This window comes from Ursus maritimus, unplaced genomic scaffold (assembly GCF_017311325.1).
Source record: "Ursus maritimus isolate PB19 unplaced genomic scaffold, ASM1731132v1 scaffold_16, whole genome shotgun sequence".
Classification (NCBI taxonomy): domain Eukaryota; kingdom Metazoa; phylum Chordata; class Mammalia; order Carnivora; family Ursidae; genus Ursus; species Ursus maritimus.
Genome location: NW_024424008.1, coordinates 8107940 through 8129299, shown reverse-complemented (window position 1 = coordinate 8129299; position 21360 = coordinate 8107940). Strand labels below are relative to the sequence as shown.

The 21360-nt window shown below is 34.7% G+C and overlaps 1 protein-coding gene across 2 annotated transcripts in view; it reads left to right on the top strand.

The window, feature by feature from the left end:
- Positions 1-21360, top strand: part of FCHSD2 (FCH and double SH3 domains 2) — a 266698-nt gene that overhangs the window by 38630 nt on the left and 206708 nt on the right. For both annotated transcript variants that reach the window (XM_008707312.2, XM_008707313.2), the window contains exon 3: positions 3937-3982. In XM_008707312.2, coding sequence (XP_008705534.1) covers positions 3937-3982 — 46 coding nt within the window. The remainder of the gene's footprint in view (positions 1-3936; positions 3983-21360) is intronic.

Below are 21360 nucleotides of genomic sequence, written 5' to 3'. Positions count from 1 at the left end.
CTATTCTTAAATGTTCATTTTTCCATATGAACTTTATAATCAACCTATCTAGTTAAAAGAAAAATATTTTTGAAATAATGGCCGACTTAACTCCCCAACCCTTAGCAACCACTGATCTACTTTCTGTCTCTATAGGCTTGCCTATTCTGGAACATTCTGTATGGTTGGAATCATATAATATATGGCTTTTTTTTTTTTTTAAGATTTTATTTATCCATCTGACAGAGAGAGACAGCCAATGAGAGAGGGAACACAAGCAGGGAGAGTGGGAGAGGAAGAAGCAGGCTCCCAGCAGAGAAGCCTGATGTGGGGCTCGATCCCAGAACGCCGGGATCACGCCCTGAGAATATGTGGCCTTTTATGTGACTTCTTAGCATAGTGCTTTCCAAGATCATCCATATTGTATCATATATCAGTATTTCATTCCTTTTTTGAATAATATTCCATCATATGAATACATCACATCTTGTTCATCTGATCATCAGTTGATGGACATTTGGGTTATTTTCACTTCTTGGCGATCATGAATAATGCTGCTGTGAACATTCATTCACAAGTTTTTATATAAACATATGTTTTAAGTTTTCTTGGGTATATACCTAGGAATAGAACTGCTGGGGGCGCCTGGGTGGCACAGCGGTTAAGCGTCTGCCTTCAGCTCAGGGCGTGATCCCGGTGTTATGGGATCGAGCCCCACATCAGGCTCCTCCGCTATGAGCCTGCTTCTTCCTCTCCCACTCCCCCTGCTTGTGTTCCCTCTCTCGCTGGCTGTCTCTATCTCTGTCGAATAAATAAATAAAATCTTAAAAAAAAAAAAAAAAAGGAATAGAACTGCTGGGTCATATGGTAACTCTGTGTTTAACCTTTTGAGGAACTCCCAGACTATGATTTTCTGAAGCAGCTGCACCATTTTACATTCCTTACCAGCACTGTATGAGAGCTCTCATTTCTCCATGTCCCTGCCATCACTTGTTCTTGTCCATCTGTTTAATTACAGCACCCATTAATATTTCTAAAGACGGTTATGAGACACTGATGTTGAATTTTAACAAATGCCTTTTCATCTTATATGGAGATTATGAGAAGATTTTTTTTGTTCTGCTCTCTTGACTGTGAATTATAATAAATAGATTTCTAATATTAATGATGTTGATTTTGAATAGTTGTCAACTTGGATTTGTTTTCTTTTGTTAGAACAGAAAAGTACTTAGTAGACATGTAATTGTTTCATAACAACTAAAAATTCCACTGAGAACTTTAAAATTAGTTGATATGTGTGTTCAGAGTAAAAGAGTTCCTGTTTTCTTGGCAACCTCACTTGAACATCCTTATTTCAAGATGAGTTATATCTAAGCATTCAAGCTAAATAAATAAATATTAAGTATTAAATAAATACTACTAAGTGAATAGCTTATATATTTGCTTTCACGTTTTGTAAAATATAAAAAATACTACCTCCTTCCAAATATGGGTATGTTTTCAGATTTTTTAGTGGGGAAGGTATAAGTTAGTTCATTTGAATTAGTTTCTTTTGCCTGGATATTTGTAGTAGGTGGGAAGATCACATATTTGGTAGTGTACTAGTCATAATAATTTCTGGTACAATTTTAGTAAAACAACATGGGTACATAAAAGGTGTATGCATGTGTTTATGTGTGTGCATTTATTTAAAAATAAGGACTTACTTTTTTTCACATGTGATAGGTATTCTTACTAAAATATCAGAAAATAGAAGAAAGGAAAAGCAAAAGAAGGAAGTTGAAAACCAGTAATTCTACTACCCAGAGAAAACTTAATTACTATTTTGGGGTGTGTGTGTGTGTGTGTGTTACATAAAACAGTATATAAATACATATATAATACATCGTTTATATGTTTTAAGGACAGTAGACTAATTGTATTTTAAAGGACTTTGTTAAATGTTTTAAAATGTGCAGTACCCCTTAAGGAAAAGGGTCTCACTCTACTTTATTTTTCCATTTTTTTTTACTGTAGTAAAATGTGTATGACATAAAATGTACTATCTTAGCCATTTTTAAGTGTACAGTTTAGTGGTATTAAGTACTTCATATTGTTCTGCAACTAACACCATCATCTATCTCCAGAACTCCTCATCTTGTAAAACTGAAACTATACTGGTTAAATAATGACTTCTGATCCTCTCCTTCCAGCCCCTCGAAACCTCCATTCTTTCTGTCTATATGATTTTGACTACTCTAAGTACCTCATATAAATGGAATCCTAGAGTATTTGTCTTTTTGTGACTGACTTATTCAGTGTAACGTCCTCTAGGTTCATCCTTGTTACAGCATGTATGTCAGTATTTCCTTCCTTTTTAAGGCTAAGTAACAGTTATTCAAGACAAATGTAGTAAGATCTTAAATAGTTGTTTTTCTTTTTTTTAAAATAAATTTATTTATATTTTTAAAGTTTCATGATTACTTGCGTGTAACACCCAGCGCACCATGCAATACGTGCCCTCCTTACTACCCATCACCAGCCTATCCCATTCCCCCCCGCCCCCCGCCGAAGCCCTCAGTTTGTTTCCCAGAGTCCATAGTCTCTCATGGTTCCTTCCCCCTTCTGTTTACCTCCCCTTTCTTCTTCCCTCTCTTCTCCTAGTTGTTTTTCTTATATAAGAAATGAATAGTCATGTTGGTAAATTTAAATAATTGTTAAAGTGAAAGTTTTAGCTTAAATTGTCTTTTTTTTTCAAATTCCTCCCTTTTCTTCATATTTTTCACTTTTTATTCTGATATCTCTATCTTAGTGAAATGCTTTTAAGAGTACAGATACCTGGCCCCTAAGAGAAAAGTCTTTAAACTTAGACTATATTTCATTGACTACCTTGCCTATGGTTTATAAGATGTACTGTTATTTCATGTACTGTTAAGGTTGAAGAAAATACTGCTAATCATTATTAGAAGATGAATCCCAATATCATGAATGTTAAAATGTGAAAAGCGTTACCACAGAATGTATAAAATATAATACACATATGGAAAGGTTGCACACATCATACCAAATTTAGTGGCCTTGTACTTTGTTTTATAACTCTTGTTACAAAGGACTGGAATGAAGGAATTGATTTGACTATTTTTCATGTTGCTAAGCTGATCAAAATTTGATGTTCTTCTTTTCTTAAAAAAAAGTGTTATTCATTTTAGAGAGAGAGCGAGAGCGAGAGAAAGAGAGTGCATGGGGGGGAGAGGGGCAGTGGGAGAGACAGTCTTCAGCAGACTGTGCACTGAGCGTGGAGTCCAACCAGGGCTCAGTCTCATGACCCTGAGATCACCACCTTAGCCAAAACCAACAGTCAGATGTGTAACTGACTGTGCCACTCAGGCACCCCTAATTTTTTTTTAAGGTTTTATTTTTAAGTAATCTACACCCAACGTGGGCTCGAACTTACAACCCCAAGATCAAGAGTTACATGCTTTACCAACTGAGCCAGCCAGGTGCCCCCCAAATTTAATTTTTGTCTTGTTTTCTATAGTTCCCTCTACATTGGTTAAGTTCAGTTAACGTTTTTAGTGCCTACTGTGCGTTAGCCATTGTCATAAAAGTAGCTAACATATATAGCTTTTACTGTGTGCTAGACACTGTTTTGAGCACTTAATATATTTTAATTAGGTAAACTTTACACTCTCCCTATGATGTGGATATTGTTACTATCCACGTTTTGAGGCACAGGGAAATCAAGTGACTTGACCAAGGTCATACAGCTAGTACATGGTGGAGGCAGGATTTGAATGTTTGTTGATTCGATTTTCTGACTCCAGAGTTTTTGTCAACAGTACTCCTAGGAATATAAATGAATAAAATATTGTCCTTTCCCTGAACACAGTTTACCAGGTGGTATCTGAGGGTAGGTTGATAAATTTACATAAAATTATTGTTATATTTCTGGTAATGAATTTTTATTTGTGTTTTTAGGACATTCAGTCAGAAGAAGGCTGCCATTGAAAGAGAGTATGCACAGGTAAGCTTGGACATTGAGGTGACCATTCTAGGTATACTTCTTCTTGGCTTAAAGGCAGTTACGGTTGTTGGAGAGAAACTTTGTTATCCCTGCATCCTGTTTTTCTTTTTATTTCTGGCTGTCTCACTTTGATCCTCCTTTTACTCCATTTGAATCTCTAGATGAGAAGGTAAGTTGCTTTTTACTACAGTGAGGGTTATGAACCTTTGGAGAGAAGATAATATTTATAGAATTTGTAAAGTGTTTACAAGTGTAAATAATAATGCATACATTTTATAAGTATATATACTTGACCCTTGAACAACATGGGTTTGAACTGCATGGTTCTGCCTAGACATGGTTTTTTTTTTCCCAGTAAATTTATGTACAGTACTATAAATGTATTTCTTCTTCCTCAATTTTCTTACTAACGTTTTCTTTAGGTTACTTTTTTGTAAAAATACAGTATATAATAATATACAAAATATGTGTTACTTGACTGCTTATGTTATCAGTGAGTCTTCTGGTCAGCAGTAGGCTTTTAGTAGTTAAATTTTTAGGGAGTCAAAGTTATATGTGGATTTCTGACTACGTTGGGGGTCGGCGCCCGTAATTCTGCATTGTTCATGGGTCAGCTGTATATCCATTCTTTTACATATCCTCTTCTCTGCAGTCTTATGGAAAGTTAATTTTATTTTATCCAGTTAGGCATTTATTTCTATTTAGGACCCTGTTGATAGAGAATGATGTACTTTGAATGGATGGCATAGTGCTATTTCTAGGGAAATTTAACCATTTTCTGCTTTTATTTTAATTAGAATCTTATTTGCTCCCAGATAACTAAATGTGCCAAGAAAAAATTATGTTGGCATACCATTTTGTAGATATGTTAAGAATTAATAACTACTTTTCCTTGTATAAAAACAGTCTGACGTGATTTGGAAATTTTGGCCCTTGTAAGCAATTACTTTCTATGTGGAATAGAATTCTAAAATTGATCTCCTCCCGCACCCAAAAGTATAAATGTCAGGTTTTGATTTTAGTTTTATTCTGATTTTACTGTAGTTAACAAGGTAACTATATTTTATTTGGTAGTCTTAGAAGATAACTATCTATTTCTGGAAAGCTAGATAGACTAATTCATTAATTCAGTCATTAGTTATTGAGTACTTATTAATCAAGTACTTTACATAATGAATTAGTGTCAGTTCTAGTAATTAGTGTTGAACCTTATTCTATACAAATATAATAAGTACTAGTAATGATAGCTAAAATTCATTGAATCCTTGTACTAGGCATTTTGCTGATTATTTTACATACATTATGTGGTGTAATCCTCTCAATAAACCAGTTATTATGCCTTTTATATGTATGTTTCCATTGGGACCAAAGTATATGATCTGCTCTTAAAAGTTATAGGAAGTGAAAATTTTTGTATAATGTATTTATCTGGAACATAATTTAAAGTTTTAATAATCAAATAAATAGGGCAGGCTCATGATTAAAAATATAAGACAGTACATTAAATTGCCTGAAAATTAGCAATCCTTTGTCCCAGTCGCAATCACCATCCTCAGAGAAAAGATTAAAAGTAGATGATTATTTTGGTTCTCCTGGTGATCATTTCCATATCTTTAAATAATGTGCTTATAACTGATTCATGATTTGTCAACTGTAGACATTATTGCTGGATAATTTCTTATAATAAATAAGAAATTAGCTTCCTAAGCCATTCCTTTTGGCCTACTCTTTCCAGTGTAATTCGGCACTATTTTAGTGCCTTTGTTATTTTTCTAGCTCTAGATAATATATTTAGACTTCTATCTCTTGTTCTCTTAAGTGCATATATATATGTTTTTATGTGTGTTCGTGTGTTTATAACATATATTTGTGTTGTGTGTAGATATATGTATTTTTGTGTATAAATGTATGTATACAGTGCAGTGGAATTGCATTTTACAGAGCAGTCTAATTTATTCTTGAAAAATTTAAATGTCTTTTAAGTAAATTATACCTGGTTTTGTTTATGCAATTCTATATGATAATCTATAAACTCTGTAAGATACCTAATGTATATTTTAAAATTTCATAGAAGAATACTATTCAGAATTAAAGTGTTCAGTGTCTCTCTGCTCGTGAGCACATTTGTGGAGAGTCAGTGTGCTGATTTTTCTTGCTCTTTGTCATACTTTTTAGGTGATTTTCTCAGTTCTTCTTACTCTTCAATATTTTTCCAGTTTTTCAGTTTATTTCTTGATGATGTAGACAAAGTCATCTCTACACTCTTCTTTAGCTGCCTCAACAGTGTTTTTACTTTTTCTCAATTGGTAGAGAAACCCTCGAATGACTTGACATTCTATCTGTGGATTTTGCCAGTATGCAGTGATTATGCCAGGCTTATTATTTGCATTTGCTGTCTGAGGACATACCCTCACTGGTGATGGGGTGTAGTCAGGACAGCTGGACTATTTAAATTATTTCTTTTTCTTTCCTTCTCTGGCTCAGTATAGGGTTGAAATTTTGGGGGGGTAGATTTTAAAAATTGAAATAGGGGTGCCCGGCTGGCTTAGTTGGTAGAGCATGTGACTTGATCTTGAGGTCATGAATTCAAGCCCCACATTGGGTGTAGAGGTTAAAAGAAAAACATTTAGAAATTGAAATACAGCATATATACAGTAAGATGGACAAATCTTGAATATACTGTTTGATAAATTTTTATGAAGTGAACACAGTCCCGTAGCTACTATTCAGATTAAGATGTAGAACATTGCCAGGGTCCAAGAAGCAGTCATTACTGCTACCTTCCAGTGGTAACCAGTATGCTGATTCTTTTTTTTAAAGATTTTATTTATTTATTGGACAGAGAGAGACACAGCGAGAGAGGGAACACCAGCAAGGGGAGTGGGAGAGGAAGAAGCAGGCTGCTTGCTGAGTAGGGAGCCCAAAGCGGGGCTCAATCCCAGGACCCTGGGATCATGACCTGAGCTGAAAGCAGATGCTTAATGACTGAGCCACCCAGGTATCCCCAGTATGCTGATTCTTATCAGAATAGTTACCTTTGGATTGTTTACTGTTTTTGAATTTAAATGAAATGGTATCAGGTACTGTGCACTCTTCTGTGTCTGATTTCTTTCATTTACCATTAAGTTTTGAGCTTCCATATATGTTGTTATGTGTAGGAATAGCTTATTCTTTTTCATTACTATATAATACCCACCAAATGAATATATCACCGTTTGTTTTCCAGTTTACTGATGATTAAAATTTGAGTTGCTTCCAGTTTTGGATGATTTTAACTGTTGCTTCTAAGGAAAACTGTTGTACATGTTTTTTTGTGGTCATATGGATGCATTTCTGTTAGGTAAACACCGGGGAGTAGAACTGCTGGGTCACGGGGTATATATGTATGTTAGCACTTTAATAGTTACAACTGGTTTTCCAAAGTGATTATACCAGTTTACATGCTCAGCAGCAATGTATGAGAGTTCTAGTTGCTCCACATCTTTGCCAATACTTGGTATTGTCTAAAGTTAAATAGTGACATTCTGAGGAATGTATAGTAATATCTTATTTTCTTTTTAATAGGCTGTTTAAAAAGTGATGTATAACGTGCATATAGAGAAGTGTATAAATCCTGACTATAGCTCCATGAATTTTCAAAGTGAACACACCCATATAACTAGTATACAGGTCAAGAAACAGAACATTACCACCACCCCCAAAATCCCTCTTGTGCCTCCCCTCTTACTGTTCTCACTCTTACACAGGTGTTCACTATACTGCCTTTTTTCTTAAACAGCCTTTGGGGTGCCTGGCTGGCTCAGACAGAACATGCAACTCCAGATCTCAGGGTTGTGAGTTTGAGCCCCACTATGCGTGTAAAGATTACTGAAAAAAATAAAATCTTAAAAAAAAAACCCAGCCTTGTTGAGTTATATATTTGTGAAACTATCATCACCATCAAGATAAGAACATGTCTATAGCCACCGAGAGTTTCCTCATGTCTCATTATAATCCCTCCCCTTCACTCACCCCTTAGTGATTGTCTTTTTTTTTTTTTTTAAGATTTTATTTATTTATTTGACAGAGAGAGACAGCGAGAAAGGGAACACAAGGGGAGTGTTGGAAGGAGAAGCAGGCTTCCCACCAAGCGGGGAGCCCGATGCGGGGCTGGATCCCAGGACCCTGGGATCATGACCTGAGCCAAGGCAGACGCTTAATGTCTGAGCCACCCAGGCACCGCCCCTCAGTGATTGTCTTTTCCTCATTATCACTCAGGCAATCACTAATCTACATTTTATCGCTATAGATTAGTCTGCATTTTTAAGAATTTTAATTCTATTAAATGGAATTATACGGTATATACTCTTTCTTGTCTGGCTTCTTTCATCAGCATAATTATTTTACAATTTATGTTGTGTATTTATTTCTCCTTTTTTGTGCTGAGCAGTATTCTATTATATGGACATACCACAATTTATTCACCTCTTGGTGGACATTTGAGTTGTTTCTATTTTTAGATATTATAAATAAAGGTTCTATGAACATTTTTGTGTGGACAGGTGGTTTCATTTCTCTTGGGTAAATACATAGGAGTAGACTGTCTGGGTCTTCTTAAGTAACTGCCAAATTATATTCTAAAGAAGTTGTACCATTTTATATTCCCACCAGCATTATATGAGAGTATCAGTTGTTCTTCATTCTCCCTAACACTGGATATAGTCTTCAGTTTCAGATATTGTAATAGGTTCACAGTGGTATTCGTTGTGGTTTTAATTTGCATTTACCTAATAGTTAATGATGTTAAGCATCTGTTTATTTGCTGTTGGTACATGTTCTTTGGTAAAGTGTTCAAATCTTTTGCCAATTAGGAAAAGTTATTTGTTTTCTTATTTAAAAAAAATTATTATGAAAAATTTTCAAGCATGTGTGAAAGTAGGGATTAGAACAGGGAATTCTTATTGGCTGTTACCTGGCCTCGACCATTACCAGTACATTACCAAACATTTCATTTATAGCTTCCTGCTTGCTTTCCCTTGCTATATACTTTTCAGAAGCATAACTTATGTATCATTAAATATCATCCATTTGTAGTATATAATTAAATGTTTTTTTTGCAAATTTACAGGTTTATGCAACTGTCAGCACAGTTTAGATTTAGAATATTTCTACTAATCCAGTGAGTTTTCTGTACTTGTTTGCAGTCAATCTCTGTTGCCTAAGGCAACCATCAGCTTTATGTTTCTATAAATTTGCGCTTTCTGGACATGTCATAAAAATGTACCCTTACAATAATATGTAGTTTTGCCTGGCTTTCACTTAGCAAATGTTTTTGAAGTTCATGCATGTTCTATCATGTATCAGTAATCCATTCCTTTTATTGGTGAGTAATATTCCATGGTATGGATACACACACACCATTTTGTTTAGCTATTCGCTAATTGTTAGATACTTGGATTGTTTCCAATTTTGGTTCTTATGTATAGTGCTGCTATAGACATTCACATAGTAGTCATTATTTCGACCTGTGTTTTCATATTCTTGGGTGTATACCTAGGACTGGAGTTGTCAGGTCATTTGGTAAGGTTATTTTTAATTTTTTGAGAAATAGTCAAACTGTTTTCCATATTGACTGTATAATTTTGCATTCCCATGAGCAGCATATGTAGGTAGCTGTGTATGTGTAAGTCTATTTCTGGACTTCTATTCCACTAGTGTATCTTTTTGAAATCTTTTTGCCCATATTACAGTTTTAATTACTGTAACTTTATAATAAACCTTGATAGCTGGTAGTATTAGAGTCTTCATTACTCTTGGCCCTTTATATTTCCGTAAATTTACCTTTTAGAATCAGTTTGTTCATTTCCCTGGGGTTTTGGGGTTTTGATTGTGATTGCTATGAATCCTTGGGTCAATTTGGGAAGAACTGACAGTTAAACAATGTTAACTCTTCTAAACTATCACTATTTCTTTAGTTCTTCTTGTATTTTTCTCAGTTTTTCCAGTATTTTAAATATGACATATGTAGTTCATCAAAACCTCCATTTTCTTGGAGGCCTTTTTCTTGAGTCTGCAGCCTCTGTTTCAACCTGTGTTTTCTCTAAATTGCCGCAAACTCTTATTTGAGTTGGATTCATTGATTCTTGGTCCTGTTTTTCTAATTAAATTAATAAATTAGTTTACCCCACAGTTTATTTTGAAACATTTCATACAGTGATTTCCTAAAAAGGTTTTATATTTATATTTATTATTTCACTATAATTTAATAAAATTTTGTAAAGAACAGCTCTGAGCACACAGAATACTGTAATACAATCCCTGATCTGGTTTTGAAGAGCTGCACAATTTCCTTCATATGGATATAACATAAATTAAACATATTTTTTGTAGAAGATTCTGGAAATCAAATAGGAGAAAAAATTTGTTCCCCCATCTTGTAGAGATTGCATATAACCTTATAGTTCTTCTTAATGAACATATATACAACTCACATATATATTTAAAATTTACAAATGTATTGTTTTGTTCAGGGTATTCTCTCTTTAGTTACCAATAACAGTGAACATCTTTCTTCCTGTATCATTGTTGAAGTAACTGCATATTACAATTTGGAATAATTATATTTCATTTTATTTGGCATAACATTTATTTAACATTTATTTAACTAAATTTATTAGTTTTTTTTCTAGTTTTACTTTTTTGATATAAACACTGTTCGACTGAACTGCTTTACATTCATCTCTGATTATTTCCTTGCACCAGTTCCTATAAGTGAAATTTCCGGGTCAGAAGTTATGTACATTTTTAGGGGTACCTGGGTGGCTCAGTCGTTAAGCGTCTGCCGTCGGCTCAGGTCATGATCCCAGGGTCCTGGGCTCGAGCTCCACATCAGGCTCCCTGCTCAGCAGGAAGCCTGCTTCTCCCTCTCCCACTCCCCCTGCTTATGTTCCCTCTCTTGCTGTGTCTCTCTGTTAAATAAATAGATAAAAATCTAAAAAAAAAAAAAAGTTTTGTACGTTTTTAAAGCGTTAGTAATCTTAATGAATGTACTGCAAAAAATAGTCATTTATGTTCTTAGCAGCAGTATATGAGTGGCTTTTCTCTGTGCTATTGCTCCTATTAGATGATATAATTATAAATATTTTGCGGCCTAGTTTTTAGGAGAAATTTCATATTTTTGTTCTAACAACAACAAAAAATCCATTTAAACTGTGTGTGACACTGTGGTTTCTTTATCATTTGCTTACAGTTTTTGAAAGAACTCTTTCAGCATTAATTAGAAGTGATATTTTAAAATACATATTTCTTGACCATATTTTAAAAGGGAAATATAAATATAATAAATTGATAAAGATATTTCTAAAATGACTTCCTATTCAGAGTCTGACTGTTCTGAGTAAGTTTTAGATCCAGAGCCATTAGCTTACTTGTTTTCCCAAACTATGTTACCTGTCTACACCTTAGTTTATTAGTAATGTAACATTTCTTAACAGAATATCCCAGTGTTGTCTCCAGAAATATTCCCCCTTTCCTGATACCGTTCTCCAAGCTTTCATGAAGGAAGTGTCTTGATCTTAGCAGACAGTGGCAGTGAAGGTTTTTAGACAGTACTCAGCTGACTTTTAAATGTTTGTTGTTGGAAATATGTAAGAGTTGTAGTTGTGTCCTCAAGCCAACAGAACAACCACCAGCTTCTCGTATATGCTGACAGCGGTTGTGAGATGTTGTCAGTGGTTAGAGATCTTAAAATGTTTTAAAAAATATGTGTCTTAATGGAATTGATTAGCTATGTTTTTTTTTTTTTTTCACGCTATGTAGAGGTTTCATTGTTTGAAGAAAAGTTGAAATGTGGGAAGGGACATTAAGAAAGGATACTCCTAATGACTTTTCTCTTTCATAGACTGAGGAATATGTTGCAAAATAAAATATTCCTAACATTACATATATTGTATATAATATATTCATAGTGGGCTGTTGTCTTTTGGTATTTGGGGGGGAATGGGAGTAGATATCTATTGCTTTATTTATATTTATTACTGTAGCCACTGACTACATATTTTTCATTTTATGGACAAGAAACGGGACACTAATTCAAAGCAGGAATATTCCGTCTAAAATACATCAAATTGATGATACTAGGAAAATTACTTCTCTGACTTTTATTTTTCCTTCATTTTTTTTTTTTTTTTAAGATTTTATTTATTTATTTGACAGAGATAGAGACAGCCAGCGAGAGAGGGAACACAAGCAGAGGGAGTGGGAGAGGAAGAAGCAGGCTCCCAGCAGAGGAGCCTGATGCGGGGCTCGATCCCAGAACGCCGGGATCACGCCCTGAGCCGAAGGCAGACGCTTAACCGCTGTGCCACCCAGGCGCCCCGTATTTTTCCTTCATTTTTGAAAGGAGAATGATGACCATTCTCCCCTCCCTTCTTTTCAGGCTAGTCAGATACGCTAATGAATATGGAGATGAAATTGCTTCCCAATCTGTGTGTACCTGTATAAGGTGGTCTTTATGGTTTTTAGTGTCTCAGTTTTACTTATCTCTGTAAATTGTTGTAACCTGGCTTTGTTAGATAATGGATTTCCCTAGTGGAAAGAGAGTGATCAATTAAATTTGTGGACCTTTGCATGTATCATTAGGTATTCCAAGTCCTAATGTGTCTGGGAAATAGTATGAGGTAAAATAGTGGGAGGACCTTCTTGCCTTTGGGAAGCATTGTAAAAATTCTCCCACTATGAGAACATCCACTGTTTCATTAGGATAACTACTTAACTATTTTTATTATGCCAGAATTTTTTGAAAAACTATCTCTTAAAGTCTTTGAAAACTTTTTTAAGTCTTCAAAAATGCAACAGTAACTCAGATTTTATAGTAGAAATCCATGCCATAGGATCAACTTTATTGAAATTTGCTTTATAATCCTAGTTATCTAAAATGTATCTATAACAAGAATCAATTATTACTTTAAGCCATAAGAGATTTACAAAATGAAATTTTCATTGAGTTAACCAACTTTAGATTTTGGAATTTTTTACTGAATTGAATTGAAATATGAAGACGGGCGCCTGGGTAGCTTAGCTGGTTAAGTGTCAAACTTCGGCTTGGATCCTGATCTCAGGGTCCTGGGATCAAGCCCCACATCAGGCTCCTAGCTCCCAGCTTGGTGGGGAGTCTGCTGCTTCTCCCTCTCTCTCTTCGCCTCCCCCCACTTGCGCTCATGCTCTCTCTCTTTCTATCAAATAAAATTTAAAAAAAAGAAATATGAAGAAACTTACCTAATGACATTTTTTCCTCTCATCTTTTATTTGGAAAAACTGCAAATCTGCAGAAATGTTGAAAGAATAATACACTGCAGAATAATATTTTTTTAAAAGGAATAGTATTAATTGCCTCTATATTAACCAGTTACTAACATTTTGCTACATTAGTATTGTGTCGATACACATTTTTTTCTAAGCTGTACTGTTTGAAAGTAAGCTGCAGTCATCATACTTCTACATACTTTGCTTTGCATCTTCTAAGAACAAGAACGTTTCCCCAAATAATTACAGTGTCATTATCACACCCAAGATAATGAATAATAATTCTGTAATATCTAATATTTAGTTTATATTCAGATTTCCTCATTTATTCCTGAAATGTCTATAAGCTGTTTTCCCAAGATCCAATTAAGGTTTGCACATTACATTTGGTGGATAATGTCTCTTGATTTTATTTAGAATATTTCCTCCACCTTTTTGTTTTTCATGACATTGATTTTTTTCATAGGTCTGGTCATTTGTATTGTAGAATGCCTTATATTTGGAATTTTCCTTTTTTCCCTTCATGATTAGATTTCCGTTAAATATGAGCAGAAATACTATGTAGGTGATGTTGGGCCTAAAAAGATTTTATGGTTTGTTTTGGTGACTTGGATGGATTAGAACACAACATCACTGATAGTGCCAATTTTCAAGCCTGATTGAATCTGTAATAATGGTAATAGATTTTTAAAAATCATTTATCTAATTGTCTCAAACCATAGCTGTGTATTTTTTTTTCCGTATCGCATATTGCTGGTGCCCTAAAAAAATGAAGTTTTGTTACATTAAAATTTTGGCAAGGCACAATTGGAGAAAGATCAAACATCTGAGAATTTAATTTTAACTTATACATTTCAGATTAAGCACTATTATAAAAGCCAATATACTTAGGCACATTTAAAAATCAACTGAAAATTAGAGCATCTGGCCTTATTTAGGGAATTTCCATTAGAGAGTCTGCTAATTGTTAAATTCAGAATATGTGAAACATCTTTGTTACCAACTGTCTGATAGTAATATTTGGTAATGATGCTATTATAGGCTTCCTTTTTGGGAAGTTCCATAGCTTTTGCTATTATTTGTCATTGGTACATATCTAAGTAGTCGAGAGTATCTAAATACCTCAAAAAGAAATGGAATTGCAATTTATATGAACACTTGATCTCCTCTATCAGTTTTGCCAGTGTTAAAACAGTCTTTAAAAATATGGTGGGGGCGCCTGGGTGGCACAGCGGTTAGGCGTCTGCCTTCGGCTCAGGGCGTGATCCCGGCGTTATGGGATCGAGCCCTGCATCAGGCTCTTCCGCTATGAGCCTGCTTCTTCCTCTCCCACTCCCCCTGCTTGTGTTCCCTCTCTCGCTGGCTGTCTCTATCTCTGTTGAATAAATAAATAAAATCTTTTAAAAAAAATAAAAAAAAATAAAAAATGGTGGTTGTGTTTTGGTTCCTTTTTAATATTTTAGTCTGGTGGTTCACCTCTGTCAGGAGCACTCAATCTTGCGAATGTTGATGTTTCCTTAGTTAGACCATAAGATGACTGAGAATCTGTGCTCTAGAAGGATTTATTACTACATTTAATTATTTAATAAAATACTGTTTTTAAATTAGAAGTTTATTTTGAGATATACTAGTTTCCATGTGTTGAGAAATATTTATTGAGCACTCTTCCAGGTACTATGGCACTGCCCAAAAGAAAAGGATAAGTTCTGGCGCTTCGAGGGCTTACATTCTATGGTTGTGTGTTATCTTCCAATTAAATACATTAACTTCTTTTCCTTCAAAGACACTGATATGACCTTTATAGAATTATTCATCCTCTAGGCAAAGGATTGATTGGCCAAAAAGGTTGAGTATTACTTGTGAAATTTAGAGAGCATACAGATGAGCCATCCCAATAGAGAAATATTATAAAGGAAAATAATTCAAGTGGATTGATCATATGACAGCAGTTTGAAAAACAGTACCTGAAGCACATGCAAAGTAAATTTGTAATCTAGTTTAGGGGAATGTTAGAAGAAAGAAAGAAACTAATATTGCATAACCTTATTTACACTTTGAAGGGATTTGAGCCCTGAACTTTTTCAAGTTGTTTGGTACTTTTAGTTTCCTACAGGAATATTAATGTTTTATTTTTAAGCGTGGTTTGTGAAATTCACTTTGTAATTCTCCAGAAATAACAGATGTGTTGCATATCTATTTATACAAACAGAATAAATGAATCTCTGAAAACACAGAAGCCATGTAAGAGTCACTAAACACCCTTAAATATTAGGGTAAAATCAAATCTGGCTTTTGACTACTTTTAGCTAACCACTTGAGGTGTTGGTAAAATCATTTGCAATACTCAGACTGAAATTGCTAAGGGCAAGTTCTGTGTATTAATTTACTTCCTGTAGTCTTTGGCAGAATGCTGCTAGTGAAAGAAGGATACAAAAGGTTACTGTGGCTTGAGAGAAGGAGCAGGAAAAGATTGTGGACTTTAAGGGCGGCTCCTTGCTTGAGGACAAACATGGAGCAAATATGGACACCTTGTCAAATAGCCTGTTGTGATACACTGTTGCCCCTAGAGTTTTTGCTATTTTTATCCTTTCAAGAAATAAATTTATGAAGACGAGTTGGGCATACTACCCAAGAAGTTAGTGTATGTGGCGGGGTTCTTTTTGGTAAATTTCATCAGCATAGAGGTTTAAAATGTAACTGAATTTAGCTGTGTGCAGTTAGCTCTCTGGCCATTGCTATTACAGAAGCATTGGCAAAATTATTTGAAATGGCGGACTGCATACTTGGAGCTTTTTGTTCTGCTAACCTCTTCCTGTAGAACAATGGGGATAACTATCTTGAGAGATCAAGGGCTATTTTCTGTGTTTATGTTGATTCTTATTTTTAAATTTAAATTTAAAAAAATTTTTTATTAGTTTCTTAGCTTGCAACAACTATGGGTAAGAAATACATTTGGGGAGAAGAGCAGACTAATTTTTTTCTCAAAACACTTGATATAGTTTGATTTTCAGTGTTTTATTTTATTTATTTTTGAGAGAGGGAGTTGTGGAGGGACAGAGGGAAGAGGAGAGGGAGAATCCTAAGCAGGCTTCACACCCAGTGCAGAACTGTGGGGCTCGATCTCACAACCCTGACCAGCTAAGCCACCCAGGTGCCCCTGATTTTTAATGTTTTAAAAACAGATTCTGTTTGCTAGTATTTTGCTGAGGATTTTACATTGGTGTTCATAAAGGATATTGGTCTTTAGTTTTCTTTCTTATAGTGCCTTTGGCTTTGGTATCAGTGTATAAGGGCGTCATAGAATGAGTTAGGAAGTGTTCCCTCCCCTTCAAGTTTTTGGAAGAGTTTGAGAAGGATCAGTATTAGTTCTTTGTTAAATATTTGGTAAAATTCACCAGTGAAGCCATCAAGTCCAGGGCTTTTATCTTTCTTTCTTTCTTTCTTTCTTTCTTTCTTTCTTTCTTTCTTTCCTTCCTTCCTTCCTTCCTTCCTTCCTTCCTTCCTTCTTTTCTTCTCTTTTCTTTCTTTCTCTCTCTCTCTCTCTCTTTCTTCTGATTCAGTCTCCTTACTAGTTATACTTCTATTCTGATTTTCTATTTCTTTGTGATTTAGTCTTTGTAGGTTTTATACTTCTAGGAATTTGTTCATTTCATTTAGGTTATCTAATTTGTTGACATACAGTTGTTCATAGCACTCTCTTAAAATCCTTTTTATTTCTGTAGAATCCTCTCTTTTTTCCTTAGTCCATCTAGTTTAAGGGTTGCCAATTTTGTTGATCTTTTTGAAGAGCTAACGTTTGGTTTCATTGATTTCCTCTGTTTTTCTATTCTCTATTTCACATTTCTTTTCGCTCTAATCTTTATTTCCTTCCCTCTGCTAGCTCTGGGTTTAGTTTGCTCTTCTTTTTCTAGTTCCTTATGTTCTAAAGTTGGGTTGTTGATTTGAGATCTTCCTTGTTTTTTAATATAAGCATTTTTAGCTATCAGTTTTCCCTTTGGCACTGCTTTTGCTGTGTCCCATAATTTTTGGTATGTTGTGTTTTCATTTTCATTAATCTCTAGGTAGTTTCTAGTTCCCCTTGTGATTTCTTCTTTGAGCTAGGGTCGTGTAAAAGTGTGTTTTAGTGTGTTTTCATTTATACAATTTTGTGAATTTTTCACTTTTCCTTCTTTATTAATTTCTAACTTTTCCCCATTATTGACAGAAAAGATACTCTGTATGATATCTATCTTTTAAAATCGATTGAGAATTTATGGCCTAGTGTATGGTTTATCTTAGGAAATGTCCCATGTGCTCTTGAGGATAACATGTATTCTGTTGTTGGGTATAGTGTTCTGTTTATGTCTTTAGATCTATGTTAGTTTTGCTGTTTCAACCTTCTTTGTTTCCTTACATACTCTATCTGGTTGTTTTGTTTATTATTGTGAGTGGGGTATTGAAGTCTTTATTATTGTAGAAGTGTCTAATTCTCCCTTCAATTCTGTCAGTTATTGCTTCATATAATTTGATGGTCTGTCCTTAGGTACATAAACATTTATAATTACTCCATATTCTCACTGTATTGAAACTTTTATTCATGTGTGATGTCCTCTTTGTTTCATGACCTTTCTTGATTTAAAGTCTGTTTTGTGTGATATTAGTGTAGCAACCTCTGCTCTCTTTTGGTTGCTATATGCATGGAATGTTATCTTTCATCCTTTTACTTTCAACCTTTTTATGTCTTTGGATTTCAAGTGAGTAGACATCATATAGTTGGATCATGTATTTTTATCCATTCTGCCAATCTCTGGTTTTTTTTTTTTATTGGAGTGTTTAATCCATTTACTAAAGTACTTATAAGGAGGGACTGACTTCTGTCATTGTGCTCTTTGTTTTCTGTGTGCCGTATATAGCTTTTTCGTCCCTCATTTCCGGCGTTGCTGTCTTCTGTTGTTTTTTTTGTGTTTTTTTTTTTTTTTTTTTTGGTGAAATGTTTAAATTCCTTTCTCCTTTCCTTTTATGTATATTCTGTAGCTATTGTGTTTGTGGTTACCGGGGGGATTACATTTGGCATCCTAAAGTTACAACACTCTTACTTGAATTTATACCAGTTTAACTTCAATAACTGCTCTTTTAAGGCTCCATCCCCCCTTTCCACTTGTTGATATCCCAAAATGACGTCTTTATACATTGTGTGCCCAAAAATATAAACTGGTAATGTGTTAATCTCTGAAATTATGTAGAAAACAAGATTTGGAGTTATAAACCAAAGTTATACTAGTACTTGTTTTTACACTGATAATTTTTTTCTTTAAATGTATAAGTCTTTTAAATCACGTAGAAAACAAAAAGTATAGTTATCAATCATTGTTACAATAATACTGTCTTTTGTAATTGCCCACATAAATACCTTTAATGAGATCGTTATTTCTTCAGACAGCTTCAGGCTGCTGTCTGGTGTCCTTTCCTTTCACCTTACAGGACTCCCTTGAGCATTTCTTGCAAGGCAAGAAATTTGGGAGGTTTTCAGGCATTATTTCTTCAAATCTCTGCCCGGTTCTCTCTTCTCCTTCTGAGACTCACATGATGTATGTGTTACTCTGCTTGATGGTATCATACAGCATATTCCTTAGGCTTTATTCACTTTTTACAATCTTTTTTTTTCTCTTCCTCAGACTTACTAATTTCTGTTGTCCTATATTCAAGTTCATAGATTCTTTCTTATGCCTGCCTAAACTTGCCATTGAATCCCTCAAGTGAAATTTTCACTTTAGTTATTGCACACTTCAGCTCCAGAATTCGCTTTTGGTTTCTTTTTAGGTTTTCTATCTCTTTATTGATATTTACATTTTGTTCACACATTGTTTTCTTAATTTCTCCACATCTTCCTTTAGTTCTTTGAGCATCTTTAAGACCGTTGTTTTAAAGTCTTTGTCTAGTTTATGCGCTGTAAGTTCTTTTTTAGGGATAGCTTCTGTTGATTTAGTTTTTCCTTTGAATGAGCCATACTTTTTTGGTATGCCCTGTAATTTTTTGTTGAACATGAGATATTTTAGTCTAATAATGTGGTAACTCTGGACTTCAAATTCTCCCTCTTACCTAGGGTTTGCTGGTTTTTGATATTATTTTTGTTTGATTGTTGTAGGCTGTCCCTGTGCTGAGGATCAGCCTGAGAGTTTAAATTTAAGGTCTTATCAAGTTGGTTTTTGGTTTTTTTTTTTCCCTGAGCCTTTCCCTGTGCATGCACGATCACTTTCTAATTTTTCCAATATATGCATGGTATAGTTGTTCATTTGAATGTTCTAGTCTTTAATATCTAGCTCCTGAAGGGGAAAAAAGCAAAAAAATGAAGGTGAGGAAAAGGGTGCTAGTTCCTTAAATTTCCTAGAAGTCATTTCAGCTAGAGGGGCTTGTAACAGTTGGGGGAGGTAAAACAGAATTGTTGCCTGCTTCTTTGTCTGCACCTCTGTGATCAGAAGCAGCAATAGCAATCATAACAGAGATTTCCAGTATTTGGAGGCTAGGGTCCTTTTGCCCGCCTTGGTTTCCACAAGCCTTGTGCAAGCTGCTCCAGGAACATGCACATAGCTGCCTGCCATGTGTCTGGAGGATGAACAGCTGCTAATCTGCTAAGAGCTGAAATTGACTGAAATTAACCACAATTTACTCTTCCAAGTCTTCCCCTGGAAGTTGCAAGCCTTCAACAGTCTCCAAAGTTCCAAAATAGTTACAGCAGGCAGATTCTGGGATAACAGTTATCCTCTAGATGGGGAGACAGATTCCTGAGGCGGTCTATTCTACCATCTTCCCAGAATCCTCCTCCTGTTGCCTTCTTTTTAACCTACAGTCTAGTGTGTTCTGACGTTTAACTCTGATTGCAGGTTTGCTTCTCTGGTCTAGGGAGATAGTTACTTCATTTAATGCCTATTCTTGTCTTATTTGTTTTCTCTTTTTATTATTTTTTTAATCTCATTCACGTATGTTTTGAGTAGGATGGGTAGACAGTACGTGAAAACATGAATTTATTTTATAATCTTCACTCAGAGTCTTTCTCAGTCTTTATGGCATCCTTTGGCTCTGGCATTATATGGTATATTGCTGATCATTCTCCTGGGAAACTGACTACAATGTATTCCTTCATTGCCTCTGAGTGGGAGCACAAAAACGCAAAACTCTTCTATCCTGTGGAGGTTAGGGCTAGGCTTTTAGTGGTTATCTTTGAAGGGAGTATATTCTCCCTAGTTTATTAAAAGAACGTTTTAGTAGGGTTTGTGAGTATAATAGGATAAAATATCGTTTGTTGTGTTAAAATAAGAATACCTAAAGATGTACTGGTAACTGTGTAAGTGAGGTGCTTCTGATTTTAGGGTAGGATTTCTGTGGGTATAAACAAAGTTTTGGTACAAATGGCTAGTTTATTAAAAGATTTCTTATGTTAACAAGGATTACTTGAGGATATGGTAAACCTGATGTAATTTCTTTAACTGTAGGTTTTCATTGTCTTGGAAAGAGAATCAATGCTATTAGAATTCCAGAATTTTGAAAGTGTTGGTAGCTTAAAAAAAACCACAGAGGAAAATTTTAATAAAGTCATAATTAGTTTCTCAGGACTCCATTTTGTACTAGGATGCATGAAACTTGAATTTTCATAGACTAAAAGCTAGTTTTGCTTCTCATAACATTGGAAAGAGGAGAAGTGTTGGTTGACCTTCAGCAAGCTAAACCTAGTAGAAGACAGAACTGGAGTGGGTAGTCGTGGGCATGCCTCATTTTTAGGGATGGTAATATCCGGCAATTGTATTTGTAGTTTATGACCCCATTGAAGTGCAGCGTTGATAGCTTGCTGTTCTCTGACAGAATGTTTTCTGTAGCCTCCCTTGTAACTTTTTAATCTTAAAAGCGGATCCTAGAAATTAATTTTAAAAGAGAAGGGAATAACTTTGTAGTGTAAAATATCCTTTTCTGTTATGGGGTTTATTATTCTGAAAAAATGAAATTGTGTATATTAAGGTGTGAAACATGCTTTCATATACATATGCATAGTGAAATGATTACTATAGTGAAACTAACATTAACCATCTCCTCAAATAGTTTCCTTCCCTCCTTCCCCCTCCCTC